The 23,804-nt window shown below is 34.1% G+C and overlaps 1 protein-coding gene and 1 long non-coding RNA gene across 2 annotated transcripts; both read right to left on the reverse strand.

Moving 5' to 3' along the window:
- Positions 1–454: 454 nt before the first annotated feature.
- Positions 455–1,634, reverse strand: LOC128285452 (uncharacterized). Its single transcript, XR_008275926.1, has 2 exons — positions 1,501–1,634; positions 455–681 (listed from the first exon to the last, which is right to left on the reverse strand). It is a non-coding gene; the product is annotated as an uncharacterized LOC128285452 (long non-coding RNA).
- Positions 1,635–13,557: 11,923 nt separating this feature from the next.
- LOC108467333 (adenine nucleotide transporter BT1, chloroplastic/mitochondrial-like) lies at positions 13,558–17,511 on the reverse strand. Its single transcript, XM_017767959.2, has 3 exons — positions 16,022–17,511; positions 14,392–14,553; positions 13,558–14,311 (listed from the first exon to the last, which is right to left on the reverse strand). The coding sequence occupies exons 1-3, from the start codon at positions 16,568–16,570 to the stop codon at positions 13,838–13,840; spliced, it is 1,185 nt and encodes a 394-aa protein (XP_017623448.1). The 5' UTR covers positions 16,571–17,511; the 3' UTR covers positions 13,558–13,837.
- Positions 17,512–23,804: the final 6,293 nt, after the last annotated feature.

Raw genomic sequence — 23,804 nt, forward strand, 5'->3', positions numbered from 1 at the left:
AACAAATACCTAGCCACTTTTACATTTTACTCGATTAAGTCCTTTTATCAAATCGGGCACACAAACAATAAAATTTTCACACAAAATTTTCATATATATCAATTAACATTTTATAAGCACGAAAAATAATATTAAAATATTCTTTCAACTTGGATTTGAGGTCCCAAAACCACTATTCTGACTAGGGTCTAAACTAAGATGTTACATAACCTATCATCAAAATCAATTTACTCAAACATTCAACAATGACAACATGTTAAATCTTTAACAGTTTCAAAATTTAAGGTACGTGTAATACCCCTACCCGTATTCATTACTGGAATAGGGTACGAAGTATTACCGGAGTTTACGAATTAAATTTTTTTTAACTCAATATAACCCCTTTATAGATATCTAACCTTCCCTGAAATTTTAAACCAAAAACAATCCACATCAACCAATCCAATTCAACATATTTTCAAGATAAATTCATGCATATTTATAAAATAACATCATCACATACCCAAAACCAGGTTTGTTAACCATACCAATGGCTAACTCTACATTCATTTCACAGAATCATTTACTTTATTAGCTTATACATGCCATTGATTTCCAAAATAAAGTTTCTTTATATACAGAAATCCTGAGGTTGATAGTGTGATGTGTCTCCGACCAAATCCGACCTCCGAGCTCTTAACACTACAAAACAGGGGAAAATGAAATAGAGTAAGCACTTTGTGCTTAGTAACCTCATGTAACAAGAATTATACTTACCTAATATTTTCAATACAATACAATAAACATTCCTATATCCATTCAATACATTATTACACTAACATGCACAAACTCAACATTCAAGTTAGTACAATAATTTCCATGTACCAATAATATATACCATGATTGATGAGCTCATCAATACATGATTTCCATTTCCTTATATTTTTTTTTCATATTTATCCCATTGAATTTCTTGGAATTTTCGATGGATTTTCAGAGGTACACTTTTAGTGTACATTTTCGGGTCTCTCAATTCATATTCATGTGCACACATTTCCATTTCAGAGAGCACACTCTCACGAACCTCAACCTTGCAACGGGATTACTAGTCCAGGCTAAATCCCCTGCAATATAAACTCATAGAGTATTGTCGGGATTACCAGTCCAAGCTACATCCCCTGCAACGACAATTACTCTAATGAGCTTGGATCTGAATTACCAATCCAGGCTAAATTCAGACACTAATTTGGATTACCCGTCTGGGCTAAATCTATTTTATACATATTCTTCAGGAGGGTTATATCAAGATAGGATCACCCGTCCGGGCTAGATCCTTTTTTACCGTCAATTCCTTTTTAGAGATCCATCGAATTTTCCTTTCATTCAACCGGGATTTCTTCCTATTTTATCAAATATGTCAATGTTTCATAAAATTTCATACAATGAACATTCAAATCATATTCACATAAATAACATACATTTCAAGCATTTAAGAATATAATTCAAGTTACACGAACTTACCTTGATACTTGTTTGTAAACAAAAAAAATCTACTAATCCCGAACTTTTTCCTTTCCTCGATCTAGCTTCGTATTTGAATCTTCTGGATCTAAATAAATAAATTTAATTATCAATTTAATACATTTCATGTTCATATGCAACATTCTCTATAATTCAACTATTATTATTTATAGTTTATTCAAAGCTGTCTATTTGAGTCATAGTCACTAAATTATTTATAAATCGAACTACCGAACTCCAAATTAAGATCTATTAATTTCCCCTGAAACTAGACTCATATATCATCTTACCATAAAATTTTCAGAATTTTTGGTTTAGCCAATAAGTACAGTTTATTCTTTAAAGTCACTCATGTTCTGCTGTCTGACAGTTCTGACCCTTCTTCACTAAAAATTAATTATATCTTCATACAGGATTCAAATGATGTTCTCGTTTGTTTCACTTAAAAATAGACTCATTCGGGATTATATAAATATAAATTTAAGCCCCTAATTATTTTTCTTCAATTTTTTATGATTTATCAAAGTCAGAACAGGGGATTTATACAATTTTTACAAATCCATTGCTTACACTATTTATTCTATGAGAAATTAGATTCAATAAGAATTAATTACATATTTTTTTCATCTTCTAATTAGATTTATACAATTTATGGTGATTTAAACAAAGTTAGCCTACTGCTGCTGTCCAAACTATTTTTGTGCAAGCTGTTTATTACCATTTTTCCCCTAAGCTTTTAATAAATGATAATTTCGTCCCTACTCAATTAGCCTCTCAATTGAGCTGATTTTTCTCAATTAACATTTTATTCTATCACCTTAAACTAGTTTACAACCTTTAGGAATCAGAATTTCAGCAATAGACTTTAATTCTAAGCATTTTCACAATTAGGTCCTAAAAATTAATTTCTATTGAAATTACCTAATAAAATCATCTCATAAACAAATTAAAGCTTTAATTTCATTCTATTTCATCATAAACTTACATCACTCAACCATGGTGACTTTCAATTTCATCCATGAAATCAAAAACTAACGAATTTAATATTAGGACCTAGTTGTAAAAGTCTTAGAAACATAAAAATTACAAGAAAAAGGCAAGGATTAACTCACTTGGTGCAAAAATTATGGAATACCATCTTAGAGAACCCTCCTATGGCGTTTTTAGCTGCTGGAATTGAAGAGAAATGAAGAGAAATCTAGATATTTCCTATTTAGTCCTAGCTTTATTTAGTTAATTTTGCAATATTACAATTTTGCCCTTAATTTATCAATTTTCCTGCTGATTTCATGCCCTTGCCATCCAGCCCAAATAAATTTTTGGTCTAATTGCCTTTTAAATCCTTTCTCATTAGACTCTTAAGCTATTTAATCATTCTAGCAACTTTTACACCTATTACAATTTAGTCCTTTTCACTTAATTGACTACCCAAACATTAAAATTTCCGAACGAAATTTTAATACCACATTAATAACATTTCATATATATATTTATAAAATTATTTTTGACTCGGTTTTACGAGATAGAGGTCCCGATACCTTGTTTTTACCCAATTTCTTCAATAATTTCTTTTTCTAACTAACCACTTAATCGGTAAAATTTTTCTATCAATATTTTCATACGATTTTCCTACCATATCAATTTTCATGCAAAAATATTGAAATAAATTTCTCTTTAAATCAGATTTGTGGTTACGAAACCGTTGTTCCGATAACTTTGAATTTAGGCCATTACAACTCTCCCCCCTTTAGGATTTTCGTCCTCGAAAATCTTACTAGTAAAGAGGTTTGGGTATTGTTTCCTCATTGCCTCCTCTGGTTCCCATGTCGCTTCCTCAATCCCATGCTTTTGCCACAATACTTTCACCAAATTTATCTTTTTATTTCTAAGCTCTTTTGTCTCCCGTGCCAATATCTTGACCGGTTCTTCACTGTAAGTCATATCCGGTTGAATCTCCACTTCTGTCAGAGAAATAACATGTGAAGGATCTAATCGATATCATCGTAACATAGATACATGAAAAACATTATGGATTCTATCAAGTTCCGGTGGTAATGCCAATCGATAAGCGACCGGTCCAATTCTTTCTATGATTTCATATGGTCCGATAAATCTTGGACTCAGTTTACCATTTCGACCGAATCGAAGAACTTTCTTCCAAGGAGACACTTTTAGGAATACCTTGTCACCGACTTGAAATTCAATCTCTTTTCGTTTAAGGTCGGCATATGATTTTTGACGATCGGAAGCTGCTTTTAGACTATCCAAAATAACCTTTACTTTTTCTTCTGTTTCCCGGATCAAATCAACCCCATGTATCTTCCTTTCACTGAGTTCTGTCCAATATAACGGTGTTCTACATTTTCTACCATACAAAGCTTCATACGGAGTCATTTTAATAGTGGACTGATAACTATTATTGTAAGCAAATTCAATCAAAGGTAGATACCTCTCCCAATTACCTTTAAACTCTAGTATACAACATCATAGCATATCTTCCAATACTTGAATTACATGCTCAGACTGACCATCTATCTGAGGATGAAATGCAGTGCTGAAATACAACTGAGTACCTAAGGCTTCTTGCAATTTGTCTCAAAAACGAGATGTAAATCGAGGATCTCTATCTGATATAATAGAGACAGGCACTCTATGTAGCCTGACAATCTCAGATATGTATAGTTCAGCTAAGTTATCTAAAGAATAATCCATACGTACCAGAATAAAGTGCGCTAACTTTGTCAATCGGTCAACAATCACCCAAATAGCATCTTTTTTCCTCGGAGACAAAGGTAACCCCGATACAAAATCCATAGTGATTCTTTCCCATTTCCATTCCGGTATAGTAATTGGCTGAAGTAACCCCGAAGGTACCTGATGTTTAGCTTTAACTTGCTGACATATTAAACACCTTAATACAAACTCAGAGATATCACGTTTCATTCCCTACCACCAGTACATCTTTTTTAGATCATTATACATTTTATTACTCCCCGGATGTACAGACATAGTACCGCTGTGAGCCTCGCGTACAATCTTCTATATGAGCTCTAAATTCTGAGTTACACATACCCTACCTCTGAATAATAAACAACCATCAGAACCAATCTGAAATTCAGAATCATTACCTGACTCACACTGTGCCCGTTTAACCTATAACTTCTCATCATTCTTCTGAGCTTCACATATTTACTGTAAAAATGTCAGTTTAGCTTTCAATTAAGCTATGATTGAACCATCATCAGTCAGTGACAATCGGGTATTCATAGCTCGTAAAACAAATAGAGATTTTCGGCTCAAAGCATTAGCTACAACATTAGCTTTACCCGGATGGTAATCAATAATCAAATCATAATCCTTTATCGCCAAGCCACTGCTACTGTCTCAAATTCAAATCTTTCGTGTCATCAAATATTTCAAGCTTTTATGATCAGTATAAATATGACATTTCTCACCATACAAGTAATGCCGCCATATCTTCAGCGCAAATACAATAGCAGCTAATTTAAGATCATGTATTGGGTAATTTCTTTCATGTGGTTTAAGTTGTCTTGAAGCATAGTCTATTACTTTACCTTATTGCATTAAGACACAACCTAAACCATTTAATGAGGCATCACTATAAATAATAAATTCCTTACCCGGTTCAGGCTGCACTAATATTGGTGCTTTCATTAGTAGATCTTTCAATCGGTTGAAACTCTGCTGACATTCATCAGTCCACTTGAACTTTACATCTTTCTGCAATAATCGAGTCATCAGAGAAGCTATCATGGAGAATCCCTGTACAAATCTCTGATAATAACCAGCTAAACCCAAGAAACTTCTAACTTTAGATACATTCTTTGGTGGATTCCAATTGACAATAGCTGAGATTTTACTTGAATCTACCCTGATGCCTTCAGCAGATACAATGTGTCCAAGAAAACCCATTTCTCGGAGCCAAAATTCACATTTACTGAATTTAGCATATAACTGCTTCTCTCGCAAAATTTGCAACACAATTCTCAAATGTTCTGCATGTTCTTCTTCAGCACGAGAATAAACCAAAATATCATCAATGAATACTACTACAAATCTATCTAAGTACGGTCTGAATATCCGGTTCATCAAATCCATGAATACTGCAGGTGCATTAGTTAGCCCAAACGGCATAACCAGAAACTCATAATGCCCGTACTTGGTTCTAAAGGCTATTTTTGGCACATCTGACTCCTTTACCTGTAGCTAATAATAACCCGATCGAAGATCAATCTTTGAAAATGCAGTAGCACCTTTCAACTGATCAAATAAATCATCAATCCGGGGTAACGGGTACTTATTCTTTATGGTTACTTTATTAAGTTACCGGTAGTCGATACACAATCTGAAAGACCCGTCTTTCTTTTTCCACAAACAGAACCGGAGCACCCCAAGGTGAATGACTCGGTCGAATAAAACCTCTATCAACAAGCTCTTGCAACTTGTCTTTAACTCTTTTAATTCTGTAGGAGCCATCAGGTACGGAGCTATGGAAATCGGAGTAGTTCCCGGAATCAAATCTATAGAAAATTCCACTTCTCTTTCTGGTGGCAATCCTGGTAATTCCTCTGGAAACACATCAGAAAATTCACATACCACTGGAACTGCCTGTATTTTTGACTCAGATACTTTGGTGTCAAGTACATAAGCCAAGTAAGCATCATACCCCTTTTTGACATACCTCTATGCTGCCATTACTGAAATCATATCAGATAACCCCTCTGTCTGATCAGATTTAACCTGGAGCAACTCACCATTTTGACATTTTAGCATAATATATTTTTGTCAACAATTTACTACCGCATCATGCTGGGTTAACCAATCCATGCCCAATATCACGTCAAATTCATCAAATGGCAGTAACATCAAATCAGCCGGGAAACAATAACCTCTTACCATCAGTGGACAATTTTTACAAATTTTATCCACCAACACAGACTGGCCCAGGGGGTTCGAGACTTTAACCACAAATTCAGTAGGTTCAACAGATAAATTTTTAACAATTACAAGTTTAATACATATATATGAATGCGTAGAACCAGGATCAATCAATGCAGTAATATTAGTATCAAGTAAAGAAAATGTACCAGTAATAATATTAGATGCTGAGGCATCTTCTCTGGCACAGATGGCATATGTCCTAGCAGGTGCTTGTACTTCAGACCTGCCTGCAATATCTTTCGTAGCTCCTCGGCTACCACTGACATTACCAGATGGTCAAGGTGGTCTAACTCTCGAAACTGGATTACTCGGCTTCGATATTTGTTCAGCTTCTTTTTCACCCCTTTCTAGACAATCTCTGAGGAAATGGTCAAAAGAACCACATCGATAACAAGCCTCGCTCTTTAATCGACATTCACCAAAATAAGCTTATTACAGTACTGGCATCTCAGCTTAGGAGTGCCAACACTACCAACACTGGTCACTGATGGAGTAGAAGGTCTTGGATTAGTGCGTTGAGAACCTCGCTCTCTGCCCAAATACCCAGTGGCTGAGGTAAAACGATCCTGATACTTCTTCAATTTCTTTGAAGCGGAAAACTGGGATTTTCCCATCGGTCTTTTACTAAAAATTCGAGCTTCCCTCTCAGCCTGTTTCTTTTCTTTGCTCAATTCTTCTGCTTTACAAGCTCTCTCTGCCAATGTAGCAAACTCTCGAATTTTAAGAATTCCGATCAGTAGCTTAATGTCTTCATTCAACCCTTCTTCGAATCGTTTGCACATTTCAGCTTCTGACTATACCCATTCTCAAGCATATTTACTCAATCAAACAAATTCTTTTCATACTCAGATACTGATCTGTTACCCTATTTCAGCTCAAGAAATTCTTTTCGCTTTTGATCGAGAAACCTCTGACTGATATATTTCTTTCTAAACTCGGTCTGAAGGAATTCCCATGTAATTTCTTCTTTCGGAACAACTGAAGCTTTAGTATTCCACCAATGGTAAACTGTATCTTTTAGCAGTGAGACGGCACATTTCAAACATTCTTCTAGTGTACAAGATAATTCCTCCAAAGCCCGAGTAGTGTTTTCTAACCAGAATTCAGCCCGTTCAGAATCATCATCAATTGCTGCTCAAAATTCTTCGACCCCATATTTTCGAATTTTATCTACTGGAGCTTTCCTTTTTCTGATAGATTCAGTACCTGTACCCTGTGGGATCTTAGAAACCAGTGGAGGAGCAGGAGGGGGAGCTTGAACTTGCTGCACTACAGGGTTAGTTCTTAAGTATTGATTAAACCATTCATTCATCATTTGAAAGAAGGTTATTTTTGCCTCGTCCTCTGACCCCTCTGTCTTAGGCCTTCTACGGCTAGTTTCTTCTCTTTGTACTGAAGCTGGAGCATGACTCCTAGCTTCCTCAGATTGAGCTCGGTCGGATGACATTACTATAAGAAAAACACATTTTAAATGGTCAGGAGATACCACACTATCAATAATAATTTAAATGGCATCTATAGCTAATCCCGTATTTGCTACATTGGTCCTAGAACTGGCTAAACCGTAGCTCTGATACCAATAAATTTAATACCCTTACCCGTATTCATTGCTGGAATAGGGTACGAAGTATTACCGGAGTTTACGAATTAAATTTTTTTTAACTCAATATAACCCCTTTATAGATATCTAACCTTCCCTGAAATTTTAAACCAAAAACAATCCATATCAACCAATCCAATTCAACATATTTTCAAGATAAATTCATGCATATTTATAAAATAACATCATCACATACCCAAAACCAGGTTTGTTAACCATACCAATGGCTAACTCTACATTCATTTCACAGAATCATTTACTTTATTAGCTTATACATGCCATTGATTTCCAAAATAAAGTTTCTTTATATACAGAAATCCTGAGGTTGATAGTGTGATGTGTCTCCGACCAAATCCGACCTCCGAGCTCTTAACACTACAAAACAGGGGAAAATGAAACAGAGTAAGCACTTTGTGCTTAGTAAGTTCATGTACCAAGAATTATACTTACCTAATATTTTCAATACAATACAATAAACATTCCTATATCCATTCAATGCATTATTACCCTAACATGCACAAACTCAACATTCAAGTTAGTATAATAATTTCCATGTACCAATAATATATACCATGATTGATGAGCTCATCAATACATGATTTCCATTTCCTTATATTTTTTTTTCATATTTATCCCATTGAATTTCTTGGAATTTTCGATGGATTTTCAGAGGTACACTTTTAGTGTACATTTCCGGGTCCATCAATTCATATTCATGTGCACACATTTCCATTTCAGAGAGCACACTCCGCGAACCTCAACCTTGCAGCGGGATTACCAATCCAGGCTAAATCCCCTGCAATATAAACTCATAGAGTATTGTCGGGATTACCAGTCCAGCCTAAATCCCCTACAACGACAATTACTCTAATGAGCTTGGATCTGAATTACCAGTCCAGGATAAATTCAGACCCTAATTCGGATTACCCGTCCGGGCTAAATCCATTTTACACATATTCTTCGGGAGGGTTATATCAAGATAGGATCACCCGTCCGGGCTAGATCCTTTTTTACCGTCAATTTCTTTTTAGAGATCCATCGAACTTTCCTTTCATTCAACCAGGAATTCTTCCCATTTTATCAAATATGTCAATGTTTCATAAAATTTCATACAATGAGCATTCAAATCATATTCACATAAATAACATACATTTCAAGCAATTAAGAATATAATTCAAGTTACATGAACTTACCTTGATACTTGTTTGTAAACAAAAAAAATCTACTAATCCCGAACTTTTTCCTTTCCTCGATCTAGCTTTGTATTTGAATCTTTTGGATCTAAATAAATAAATTTAATTATCAATTTAATACATTTCATATTCATATGCAACATTCTCTATAATTCAACTATTATTATTTATAATTTATTCAAAGCTATCTATTTGAGTCATAGTTACTAAATTATTTATAAATCGAACTACGGAACTGCAAATTAAGATCCTTTAATTTTTCCTAAAACTAGACTCATATATCTTCTTACCATAAAATTTTCAGAATTTTTGGTTTAGCCAATAAGTACAGTTTATTCTTTAAAGTCACCCCTGCTCACTGCATTCGATATTCGACCTTTTTCACTAAAATTAATTATATCTTAATACAAGATTCAAATGATGTTCTCGTTTGTTTCTATTAAAAATATACTCATTCAGGATTATATAAATATAAATTTAAGCCCGTAATTATTTTTATTCAATTTTTTATGATTTTTCAAATTCAGAACAAGGGAACCCGAATTCATTCTGACCTTATCTCAAATCATTATATCTCAAAATTTACAAATCCATTGCTTACACTATTTATTCTATGAGAAACTAGACTCAATAATCTTTAATTCAATATTTTGTTCATCTTCTAATTCGATTTATAAAATTTATGGTGATTTTTCAAAATTAGTCTACTGCTGCTGTCTAAACTGTTTTTGTGCAAACTGTTTATTACCATTTTCCCCTAAGCTTTTAATAAATGATAATTTCGTCCCTACTCAATTAGCCTCTCAATTGAGCTGATTTTTCTCAATTAACATTTTATTCTATCACCTTAAACTAGTTTACAACCTTTAGGAATCAGAATTTCAGCAATAGACTATAATTCCAAGCATTTTCACAATTAGGTCCTAAAAATCAATTTCTATTGAAATTACCTAATAAAATCATCTCATAAACAAATTAAAGCTTTAATTTCATTCTATTTCATCATAAACTTACATCACTCAACCATGGTGACTTTCAATTTCATCCATGAAATCAAAAACTAACGAATTTAATAGTAGGACCTAGTTGTAAAAATCTTAGAAGCACAAAAATTACAAGAAAAAGGCAAGGATTAACTCACTTGGTGCAAAAATTATGGAATACCAGATTAGAGAACCCTCCTATAGCATTTTTAGCTGCTGTAATTGAAGAGAAATGAAGAGAAATCTAGATATTTCCTATTTAGTCCTAGCTTTATTTAGTTAATTTTACAATATTCCAATTTTGCCCTTAATTTATCAATTTTCCTGCTGATTTCATGCCTTTGCCGTCCAGCCCAAATAAAATTTGGGTCTAGTTGACTTTTAAATCCTTTTTCATTAGACTCTTAAGCTTTTTAATCATTCTAGCAACTTTTACATCTATTACAATTTAGTCCTTTTCATTTAATTGACTACCCAAACATTAAAATTTCCTAACGAAATTTTAATACCACATTACTAACATTTCATAAATATTTATAAAATTATTTTCGACTCGGTTTTATGAGATAGAGGTCCCGATACCTTGTTTTTACCCAATTTCTTCCATAATTTCTTTTTCTAACTAACCATTAAATCGGTAAAATTTTTCTATCAATATTTTCATACGATTTTCCTATCATATCAATTTTCATGCAAAAATATTGAAATAAATCTCTTTAAATCGGATTTGTGGTTACGAAACCACTGTTCCGATAATTTTGAATTTAGGCCATTACTGTATGGGCTAGCTAGAATACAAAGAAACGATCACAAAAACGTAAAAATCATTAAAAATTGAGTCAAAATCACTCACCAATTTAGGCTTGAAGTTTCCAAATGCTTAACCCTAAAATGGTTTCATCTATCTTCAATTTTCGGCTATTTGGGAGAAAGATGGACAAATATTTGATTTTGTTATGTTTTAATTAACCTTTATTATCTAATTACAAATTTAACCTTAATGACATTTATTAATTACACCAAATGCCATGCCACTATCATCCACTAACTCTCAAATGGGTTAATTACCACTTAAGGGCATTTATTTTAAGGTTCTATAGCTATTTAACACCATTAACTAATAGAACAACACTTTTGCAATTTATGCAATTTAGTCTTTTTTCTCGAATTAACCATTCAAACAGTTAAATTTCTTCACAAAACTTTCACACAATAATTCTATCATGATGTAAACTTTAATAAAACAATAAAATAAATATTTTGACTTTGGATTTGTGGTTCCAAAACCATTATTCTGACTTAACTAAAAACAGGCTGTTACAGAATATGTACGGATAATCGAGTAAGTAATATTTTATGACATTATGGATATTTTGACCTTATGAATTAATGAGACTATTGGATATAGTTGCCATGCCATAGGATTGTGAGTACTCACTTATATGTGTTGTGGTATATGGGGCATTGATGCCCAATGACAGTTTTGGAAAGATAAGGGAATGTGACCCAAGCTCTATTCACTGGGATATGTATGTGTGGTGTGTTAGAGAGCATTAGTTATATGCTTTGCTTATGAGATATGTTTGACTCTACAAGTCTAAGTGAGGTGTGTTGGAGATCCATGTATCCGATGAGTGGTGGTAGAGTCCATTTTACGTTTCATAATCTTAAGAGCAAAATTATCATACAATGTGACTAAATGTGATTGTATGTAATTATATATGCTAATATGTGATTGATATGTGTCAGAATATATATGCCTAAACATTCATATAAATAATGTGTAAAAGAATGCATGGAATCTGACTAAATATATGAATTATGGTACTTAGTTAATGACATTTTGGGAATATGTTGTATGTTGTTTGGTTGATGCATGACGACTTGTTTGCATAATAGTTGTTCTAGGCATTCACTGAGCTTGTTAAGCTCACCCATTCCACTTTATCCTTTGCAGAATAGTTATGTTCCCTGTGTGAGTGGTGTGGCCGTCGAAAGATTGATCCAAGCCATTCTTTATTCATTATAGTAGGTGTTTTGCTTATTCTAGTTCCAGGGAATAAAAAGACAATGCGGTAGACATTTATATCGAATTGTTACGACGTATTTGGGATTATTTGCATATTATGTATGTTAGGAAGCATGTGGACTTGGATATGGTATTTTCTAAAGTGCAAAAAGTCAAAATACCAATTTGGTATCGATACCTTGGCTCGAGTATTGATATTCGAGGTGCAATTATCGATACCTTGTGAAATGTACAATATTTTCAATTGTTTTAAAATTTGACGAAAAATAGAATGCTAGTTTAGTATCGATTTTCCAGATGGTATCCATACCACTTAAAGGAAATATCGATACCATAGAGGCAGTATCGATAACTAGTAACATTTTTAGGAAAATTTAATAAGTGGTTCTAATGCATGATAAATACCAATGTTATGTTATTTTATGAATTCTTGACATGGTTTATCAACAAAAAGTGAACGTATGGTTTATAATTCATGATAGTACTATGTTATTATTAATCGAAAACAAAAATATGCATGAGAAATAACATGTCTTTTTAGATGAAAGTGAGACGATGATGTGGCATCTTAATATTCAACTTAGCGTTCAGGCCGAGTATGGGGTGTCACAGATTATAAAATGATTCAAAATACCTATTTAGGTTTTTATAAAATAATGATGATTAAAGTTAACTATGATTATTGTTAAAATTCCTAAAGAGATCAAAATATAATTACCCCAAATTTTTCCTCGTTCACGACTTTAAAAAGAATGATATAAATACTTAGTAAACACATTCAAATAGTCATTTGAAAAACTAATATTCAAGATTAAATACGTAAAATATAAGAAAATATGTGATGTTTTCATGAGATAAAGAAAAAGGCATATTATAGATATGTGCTCTTTTCTTTCATTAGACATTATCTACAAATAAACATCTAAACGTGAGTGTTATAAATATTTCATCAAGTAAATATCCATCAAGATCTAGATAAATTTTGATATATCACACCACTTCGCTATGCTTTTTCCTCCATACATCAATTAACAACAATCTAATTACAACATTAATATACAATATATTAGAAAAAAATTAGTTATTTCTAGGTTAAATTTATATTAATTATTTATATTTTATGTTTAACTACTTTAACACATTAAATAAACTTTTTTCTTATATTATTTACCAAACGAGTCAATCATCATGTTTATTTCGTGGTGAAAGAGTGGCTGTACCTTTGAAGCCTCAGTCAAGATGTTTCCATACAGTTTCCCCTACTGCTGCTGGAAGTTGCACGGTAAAAGAAACGATAAAAAAGGTAACCGACCCCCTTTCATAGTTAAAGTCAAACATGCTGTAGAACACTGTAACAAGTCTTTCATTCTTTAAATACCAACGACCTACTTAATTTCTAGTCCAAAGGAAACCCCCTATGGATTGCCAACCTCATTTCTTACCTACTTACCTTGCACTTAAAGATGCCGCTACCCAAACTCAAGAGTAAGCCCTCAACCAACAAAATTTAGCCGGTTCAATATACCAAAAAAGTGAAAGAAAACCTAAACTAATGCCAGCTCCACAAATTCTACACTTCCTCATCTTTGTCTACCAGTATCCTTTTGCATGCTTCATAGCACATGAATGAAATCCCAGCAGCAGGTACCAATTTCATGCAACTTGGACCCAAACCTTTATATAAACCATGAATCCCTTCTTGCTTCAGAATACTCGACAGTGCATGGAACACGTTCTTGTACACCTGTCTTCCGTTCAGCGCCCCTACTTGCATTTGCTTGCGAGTCACCTCGAGTGGGAATGTTGCACTACTTGAAATAGCCCCTGCTAGTGATCCTATTAAAAGGGTTTCGATGTTGCCAATCTTCTCCTCCTTCAAAACTTTACGGTACACTTTCCGTAAAGTATCATATGCAAAATAGTTAGTGGCAGCATATGGAATTACTCCAATGAGACTAGGAGCAAGGCCTCTATAAAGTTCACCAGGGCCCTCCTTTTGCAGTATTTTTAAGAAAGCATCAAGTATACCATCATACATGTTTTTCTGCAAAATCAACAAATCTTGGGTATAACTGAAAACACATTTTTATGAGCCTGAATAACAATTTTTAGATTGTGTCTTACCTCAATGGTTAATCGAGTCTTAACCAACTCAAGAGGATAGGTCAACAATGTTGAGCTGACTCCAGCACAAGCTCCTGCAACTAATGAAGAAGGAATTGGAATCTTTGGTTCTTCTCCAGGTGTGGGTGATAACTGCTTATTCACAGTATCGAAAGCAAATAGCTGCAGTACATGGGGAATCAATGTTTCAACACATAGAGAAAAACTGTAATTTTCATTTTGACTAAAGAAGTGCAATATGTTTCAAGATACATCCAACATGGAATTATCATATATCCAGAAAGATGCAGCTAAGCTTTTCCACTACTATATTGCTGATCTATACTAATTTACTCAGACTCAAATGCGATTATCATATATTCAAATTTTCAAAGCCGGGTATTCAGAGGATCATATTCTAGTACCTTTGTTGGAGCATGTGTCAGATGCAGATACTTCAAGCAAAAAGAAGAATCAGAGTACAATAGGGTATAAAGATTTCAAACAGGAAAAAATTATCAGCAATGGCTCAGATTCTGTTTGCTATTGGTGCCTTCTTTGAATTCTGTATTATGCCCACAGCACGGCTAAATCCTAGTATAGTGCAATATTTTATCAATTTATTTAGTTAATTCGTCGAGATATGAACATTGATACATAGCAAGGACAAAATTTACAGAACTACTCTGCAACAAGCCAACAACCAAGAACCCCCTGGCTATAGTAAGAACAAACACATGGATGAAGTCTTACAGAAGATTTGCTAGAAATTTCAACATGACTCGTGTAATAGGGTTCTACATATAATTGAGTTTAGGAATTAAACTACAAAAGCATAACCAAAAATGGCATGAAGCATAAAACTAAGGACAGCAATATTCACGACCAAATGGTCTGTGAAAAATGATTCCAATAATTGCCTTATCCATCTCTTCCATATTAAAAGTTCAATCATTGAGAATATAAGAACCAGAAAGAAATGTGCAGAAGAAGAAAACGGCATACAAAGGCTTGTTTACAAGCTGGTAAGGAATAAAATAGTACATGTTTCCATTGGACAACTGAACCATAGAGAATAGGTACTATGCTAACAGAAGTTTTGCCAACCAACGAAAAAGGTAATACAAATTTAAGTGTAGAATTGATGCCAACATAATTAACCTACATCAGTACATCTTACAAAGTAACATCTTCAATAGTTTTGACTTCTGCTCATCTCCTTATATTAATTATGTTCATCCTTTAGGAAGATTAAAACCGTTAAGAAGACTAACCTTCAAAAATTACTAGGTGACTGGCATCTAGTATATTTAGGTGGTTGGCACCCTGAATATTTACTGTTTCTTTATCAAGTTGCTTAACCAAGGTAAACAGAGCTCTGTTTCACCATCCGATCAAGCAGAAAACTACAACTTTTGACCTATTTAAGGCAACAAACTTTACTTTGGCTTCAGCAGAAAGCCATATGAAACTAGCATATATAATTATAAATGCACATTGACACCCAGCATATATGAACCAAAACATTTTACTGCAAAAAGAACACCACAAAGCTCTAATTAACCAACATAGCAATATCCAGCTCCACAAAACCACAAACAAGCTGCAAAACATCCATAAAATAATAATTAAGAAATGGGGGATTGAGCACCTCTATTGCCTTGCTAGGTGCAACCCGAATCACGTTAACAAAATTACCCCTAAACAACCCCTTCCACCCATCAGTCTGCACTATATTATTGAAAACTTCAAGTGTCGAACTTCCACTACTCCCAACCATCAAATGCGTCCTTATGGTCTCCAATGGTGCCACGCAAGTCCTTGAAACCGCCCCAGCTATGGCACCGCTTATTAACCTCCTCAATGAAGGATTAGAAACCTTGATTTTTAGTTTTAATCCAACTTTCTTCTTTGTCTTGGAAGCTGCTTCACCTTCTGCTACTCCAACAACACGTGTTTCCTCTTGTGATGGTAAATAATTCAGAAAAAAATCGGAAAACGGTGCTTTGATTCCACCATTGTCACGGGGACTTGGGGAATCCGGGGATACGCCAAATTCTATTCCCATCTGACCAACGCTTGCAAATAACCCACCTGGATAAACATTATTCTGATCCAGACTCCATTGAGACCCCGAATTACATACAGAGAAAAACCCATCTTTCTTGTCATCAAGCATCTGAACTCCTCCCTTGGTCATGATTAGAAACAAAAAATTTAAAAAAAAAAAAGGTCTTTTTCTAGGGTTTATAGAGCACCCAAATCCGTGTTTTTCATTGTTTTAAGAGAAGTGAGCGTGTTTTTGAAGAAATGGGTGGCTAAAAAACTTCAAATTTGAGACAAACCAAGTATTCTAAACAAGCTAAATAGAATAAGAGACAAGAAAAAAGATTAGAATCCTAAACATGGAAGAAACAGGAGGAAGGGAGGCGGAGAGAAGAGAGGAAAGGTGAATGTATCTGATGCTCTCAGGTCAGGGTTTCATATTTTCCTCTTTCTCTCGTATTGGAGAACCCAAAAGCTATATATTATATTATGTTCATATAATATAAAAGTAGTATTTATAGGATTGGGGTCAGCTAGGTTTGGTTTGGTGGGTTTAGTGGGGAAGTGTTAGGTTTTATTTTGCGGTACTTACAATCTAACAAGCGGAGTGAATGTGAATATGAAGGTGTTCTGTAGCTTTGGAGATTTCAGTAATTTGTGGCGCCTTCAATATTGGTTTTATAAATGGAAACTGAATGGACAATGAATGCTGCTTATGAATTAATGGAAATATTATCTTTTACTTTTGCGGCCAATTTAGTGATATATAATAAGACCAGCAAAGCAGTTGTAAAAGTAGAGACAAATGTATATAGGTGATCTGATTGCACCTTTCCAGTTACCACTCTAAGGCACTGGATTCTGGAGAAGACAAGGCGGATCCTTGTGCTGCCTGCCGGACATTGCATCTCTCACGGGATCTTTTCTTTTTCCCTTCAGTTTCCGTCAAACATGACAGAGGACACTTGCCACCTTTCACTTCTTCTCTAATACTAACAATTTGACCTTTTTTCCTGCAAAATAGGTTTTGTCCGGTGATGACTAGAGTGGGAACTTATTATAATGGGATTTATTGCAATCTACAGTTAGAAACGAGAGGGGATAATAAGACTGTTGCAATCATTGGAGGAAAAAGTTGGAATCATTTGGGAAACATGCGAATACCATTTCAGTAAAGAAATAACTTATATTAGAGGATGATTTTAAAAGTTTAAAGATTTATAAGAGATAATATTATCAAATTTTAAAAATATAAAATTATTATATATTTATTCATATTTAATCTATTTTTAACTCTAGTTTTTTCTTTTAAAAAACATAGATAATGAAAATAAAAAATCAAATAACTTTGAAACTTTAAAATTTACACAATTCTTGTTACTATTTTCTTGATGCATACAAATTATATTTTTAAGATAATCCTATTATAAGTTATTCTCATCCAAAATAGGTGAGAGAAAATCAAAGCAAAAATTGCATGGAAAGCATTTCCATTTCCATGTAAATGTTGGAGATCGACCCAAAAAAGCACTATAGGCATCACTATCACAGTAAAATGAGAATGAAAATAAAATAAAATAAACTAAGCAAATGTTATTTAAACTCAAATATAAATAATTCAAACAGGAATATTCTGGAAAGTTACTTGGAAAATTTTAGAATTTAGAAGAATTACAGTAAGATCCACCATCTTCATCACCGAATAGAGGTCAAGTACCATTTTTTGTTTTGTTTGTTAATAGTTTTTATTTTTTATTTTTTTACTCAAGTTCTTCAATGTAGAACTGAACCCATATATATATAATTAAAATGAGGATATTTGGAAACTTCTTGAAAGTTATTTGTAAAAATTTCGAAATTATAAGAATTATAGTGAAATCTACCATCTTTATAACATCCTGATTTTGGGCCTAGTTAGAATAGTGGTTTTGAGACCACAAATTCGAAGTAGAAATATTTGTTTTATGATTGTTTTGAGGTCCATGACATGTTTTCATGATTGTGTGAAAGTTTCATGAAGACATTTTGTGAATAAGTGTCCAATTTAACTTTTAGGACTAAATTGCAAAAGTTGCAAAATATGAGATTCTAGAATCTTTAAGTATGAAATAGCTTTGGATTATTAATTAGAGGTATTAAATAGCAATTTTTCCAATTTCTAATTTTATGGACAAAAATGGGCATGCATGGATAAAATTTGAAAGTTTAGTAAAAAGGGCATTTTGGTCATTTGGTTAATAAAAGATTAAAAAGGGAAAAATCAAGCAAAATTTTCTCATCTTTCTCATGTGGGTGCCAAAGTTTCTAAGAAGCCATAGTTAGGGTTTCTTCACTTCCCAAGCTTGATAGTCAATGCACCCTAGCCCCATTTTTAATGTTCTTTGCATTTTTGAAGTTGTCATCAAACAATCTAGCTATTTCTACCATTATTTTGAGCTAGGGTTCATGTTCAAAAACTTACCCATGTGTGACATGCATGTATTTTTATGTTTAATGAAGGAATATGAAAGTTTGATGTGTGATAAACATCTTTTACAAAGAGATTTTTCACGAAAACACCTAAAAAGGACCTTTTCTGTAAAAGTTGTAAAATAGGTGGTAAAAATCTAATTTGAAAGAAAATGTGGGCTGTTATAAGTATGATATAGGTTCGGCTAGGATTGGGTAACAAATGAAATGAGTACATTTCATTTTACGAGCCTAGGGACTAATTTGTAAATATGTGAAAGTTTAAGGGCAAAATTATAATTTTTCCAAAGTATGATTTATGGGCTGTTTTAAGTAATGTGATAATTAAATAACTGAAATTTGCTATAATAGATCAAGAAAAAGGAGTCCGGACCTAAACCGAGGGAAGAACAAAGTTGTGGACTAAATCAAATAGTTAGCCATATTTTGGTACTGAGGTAAGTTCGTGTGCAAATAATTCAACATCATGTTACTATGTAATTAATGCTTTGATATTGCATGAAATGTATATTTGTCTCTATGGATTTGGTTAATGATGACTCGATGACAATCTAATGAAGATTTGGAACTTCGGAATCCCGGTTGAATCCTAGGAATAAATATGATACAAATGTCATGACATTAGGGTTTTTGAGATTCCGTATAAGACCATATTTGGGATATGGCATTGGCATGCGATTTCATGTAAGACTATGTCTGGGACATGGCTTCGAAAATGAGACTTCGTATAAGACTATATCTGGGATATGGCATCGATATGAGACATCGTGTAAGACCATAGCTGGGCTATTGGTATCGATATATGATCCTATGTAAGACCATATCTGGGATACGGAATTGACATCTTACTATGTATATGAGGTTTCCTAGGTATCCTTTAGTATTCCAAGTGGTTCAACGGGTAATCCAAAGATTATGTCAAAGAAATGACAAGGTATGATCATGTTGGAAGGGTACATGTATGTACACAAAGCTCATAAATATTTAAATTATGAATCAATGAGACCTCGATAAGAAGTGAATTAATGAATCATGATCATGAGTTTTATTGTACATTATGTAAATGACATGATTTAAGATGTATCTATGATACTTGATGACATTGTGATAAATTATATTATGTTCTGTGTATAATAATGCATGACAAATGTTGCTAATTATTTACATGCTAACGTACTAAGCTTAAAGCTTACCCCCTTCCTTTTCATCCCTTATAGTGACGCCAAGCTAGCTGGATCGAAAGTTGTCAGAGCATCGATCACACTATCAACTTAGTCTTTTGGGTATAATTGGTTTTGATATTTTAAATATGGCATGTATAGGGGACTTGGTCTTTTTGTTTATATGTCATATTAATTTGGCCCAATGTGTTGGCTAATAATGACTTGATAATTTATTTTGTATATGGCCATGAGATATGGCTTATATTGATTATTGGGTTGTAAGCCTATTTATTCATGCATGCATATGTTTATGCAATTGTGACGTGGATGATGGTTGTGTATATGTGATGAGGTATGTTGTGGCTATGAATGTTTGATGATTTAATTGGGATTTGATTAGTATGATGATAATTAAGATATGAATGTGTAAAATGGAGTAATTTGATGTTACATGTGACAGCCCAAAATTGACCCTAGTCGGAAGGTGGTCTCGGGACCACAAAACCGAGGCATAAAAATAATTAAAAATTTATTTTGATGCCTATAATATGTGTGTGCTCATGTATGACATTTTATGATGATTGATTTAGTGTTATAAGGGTGAATTCCACAAGAAAGGACTTAGTAATGAACTTTGAAAGTATGATAGGAAATGTGTGATGACTAATTAAAGCATGCATGCAAAATAATGGACTTGCATGTCAAATTCCCCTTTTATAGGTGGTGGCGGCCATGACAAGGAGGATGGGCTAAACATGTCATGAAACATGTTTTGTTGGTGCATTAGGGTGAAATAATAAACAAAGGTGTATGGGTGATAAAAAATGAAAAAAAATGTGTGTGAGTGTGGTAATCCCCCATTGCCGTGAGTTGTAGAGAAGGAAAGAAAAAATTTTGTTCATCCTTTCTTGAGCCAAAACTAAGGAAGAAGGAGGATTTTGCTTCATGCTTGGTTTGGAAGAGATCTAGAAGGAGATTTGGCTAAGTTTGCATCAAGATTAAGGTATGTATGAGGTTGTGTTAGGAGTTTCATGCATGTTTTGGTTGCTAACTTGATGTGCATGTTAGCCATGGCTCAAATCTTTGTTAAGCCATGGAAATGGTATTTGGCCAAAGTTGTTATGGTGATAAAGCCATTGCATGCTAAGTGTGAAGCTTGATGATGATGCATGCAATGATGGATTGTCTACTCTTGAGTAAGATTTTGAGCTTTCTTTTGTTTTATCATGATTGAAGTTGAAAAGGAGCATGATTGTCATATTCGCCATGATGCATTCATGAGCATGGTTCATGCTTCTTGCATGTTAGTTAAAATTTGTGTTTTGGATGGCTATGGACACCTTGAAATTGGCCATGCTCATATATGTATATATATGTTTGCACATGATGTTTTGGTTATGAAGGAAGTGATGAATAAGTTTGTTTAAAGAAGAAGATGTTGAAGAATAATTGTGAAATTGTAAGCACATTCTGCCTAGCACACATATGAGTGCTTGATGCTATATTGTAAGTTTTGAGCTACAATATGCAAAGCATTAACTAGTAAAATGCATGCTGTTTTGTGTGGTATTAAGTGCATAATTGGCCTCAACATGGACAAGTATATTCGCCTTGGGTAGCCTATTAAAGGCCTTAGCTTTTCCTTGATGCTCGAATAAATTGTATTGAATTGCTTGATGTAGTATAAAATGTGCATGACCATTGTGTATTCAAGCTAAAGGGTGGCCATATGACCATTTAAATTCCTTGTCATATTCGCCATAAGCTAGCACAATGAGGTTTTGATAAATTGAATTTGTTTGAATTAGCTCAAGAGCTAAGAGGGCCACAATTGGACAAGGGAAGGAAAAAGTAATCGAATAGCCGTAAAAGCCGTTCGACAACATCCGAGGTAAGTCCTCAAGAAGTGACCTTACTTGAATTATGTGGAATGAAATATGGATGTATTGATTATTGATTTATGTGTGTATGAGTATTCGAATGATACCCGGCTAAGTCCCGGCGATTATGTTAGTGATTATAATTGCGTTTGAGCCTTAGTAACGAAAATAAATATGTATGTCCAATGATTATTGATGTATGTGTGCATGAGAAATTGAATGATATCCGGCTAAGCCCAAGACAATTATGCTGGAAATTATAACCGGTTAAGACCAAGGCAATTGTGCTAGTGGCTACATCCGGCTAAGACCAAGGCATTCGTGCGAGTCATTCTATCCGGCTAAGACCAAGGCATTTGTGCAAATCGTGATATCCGGTTAAGTCCCGTAGGCCTTGGTGCGGGTTACCATAACCGGCTATGTCCCAAGGCGATTGATCGAGTAGCGACATCCGGTTAAACTCAAGGTATGTGATTTGAAAATTATAAGCTTGCTGGAAAATTTCAGCTAATGCACTTGTGAAATTTCCCAATGACAAGGTAAGTGCGGTGTGTGCTTTTGCGCTAGGAGTAAGAGCGTGTGAATATCCGCTCCTATGATGGAACGAGTTATCGGCCTTAATGAAGCCGTTATTTGTGTATGAACATAAGAGTTGGGATGGTGAAGTAAGTATGATTATGTGAATGTGCATTAATGAAATGATGCATTTAACTATGTGAATGTATTGCTGTAATTAGAGTTGATTATATTCCTTGAGACTTACTAAGCATAAAAATGCTTACTCCACCGCTTTGGCTCTCGGTTTTCTAGATTTCGCCGATAGCAATCGGATTCGGGATCGTTGAAGTCGAAGTCATCCACACTATCAAGCCCCCATTTTGGTATAAATTCTTGGTTGAACTTGAAATGGCATGTATAGGACTACCCTTGTTGGTTTAAATATGTTATGATGTATATGTGTACGGCCATGCGAAAATGGCTCGTAATAGTGAAGTATCAACTTAAACTATTTGCGGTTTGTATATATATATATGGTGTCATGATGTGACTATGAATTGGAAATGGGAATGTTGGTCACATGATCAGCCATTGGCATGGTTAAAATGATCATATGTGGACCTATGTAAGGCAAGACTAGTTGGTTCATGGAGACTACAAAATAGGTAAGACCTACCTTAAAACAGATGCTGCCAGCTACAGTAACGTGAATGTGAAAATCACCAAAATTTGTAGGAATGGTATTAAATAGTGAATCAGCTATGTAAATGAACATTGATGAGTCTATTTTCATATGGAAGAAACGAAATGGTCATAGGAGTTACATGTTAAGAGATATTAAAGCTATTGTGAGACAGGGCCAGAACGGTTTCTGGGTTCCCTGTCGCAACTTTAAAATTTACTATAAATTATCCAGAAAGAATTAGGAGACATACCTTATATGTACAGATTCCATTCTGAGTATAGTTTCATTAGAAACAAACGGCACCAGCATTAAAGCCCTGTACAGAGAGATATTCAAGTTATACCGTGCGAAGGTCAGAGCAGTCGATCCCTGTAACATGGGTGACTTTAACTAATAAACTGTACCAATTGGCCCGACCAAAAATTCTAGAAATAAATCCATGGATGGATATATGAGTCTAAATTCAGGAAAAATTTACGAAACCAGTTTTCGAGTTTTGAAACTCGAGATATGATTTTTAAGGCGACAGTGACGCAGTTTTTCTAGCCTGACCGAAATGTCCAATGGATGGGCAAAACAAGTGAACTTGGCTTGCTAACCCTCGTGTCCGACACCGGGATGGTCTCGGGTTCGGGTGTTACAATTTTATTGGTATCGAGCTACGGTTTAGTCGATTCTAGGACTACCGTGAGG

This window comes from Gossypium arboreum, chromosome 2 (assembly GCF_025698485.1).
Source record: "Gossypium arboreum isolate Shixiya-1 chromosome 2, ASM2569848v2, whole genome shotgun sequence".
Lineage (NCBI taxonomy): Eukaryota > Viridiplantae > Streptophyta > Magnoliopsida > Malvales > Malvaceae > Gossypium > Gossypium arboreum.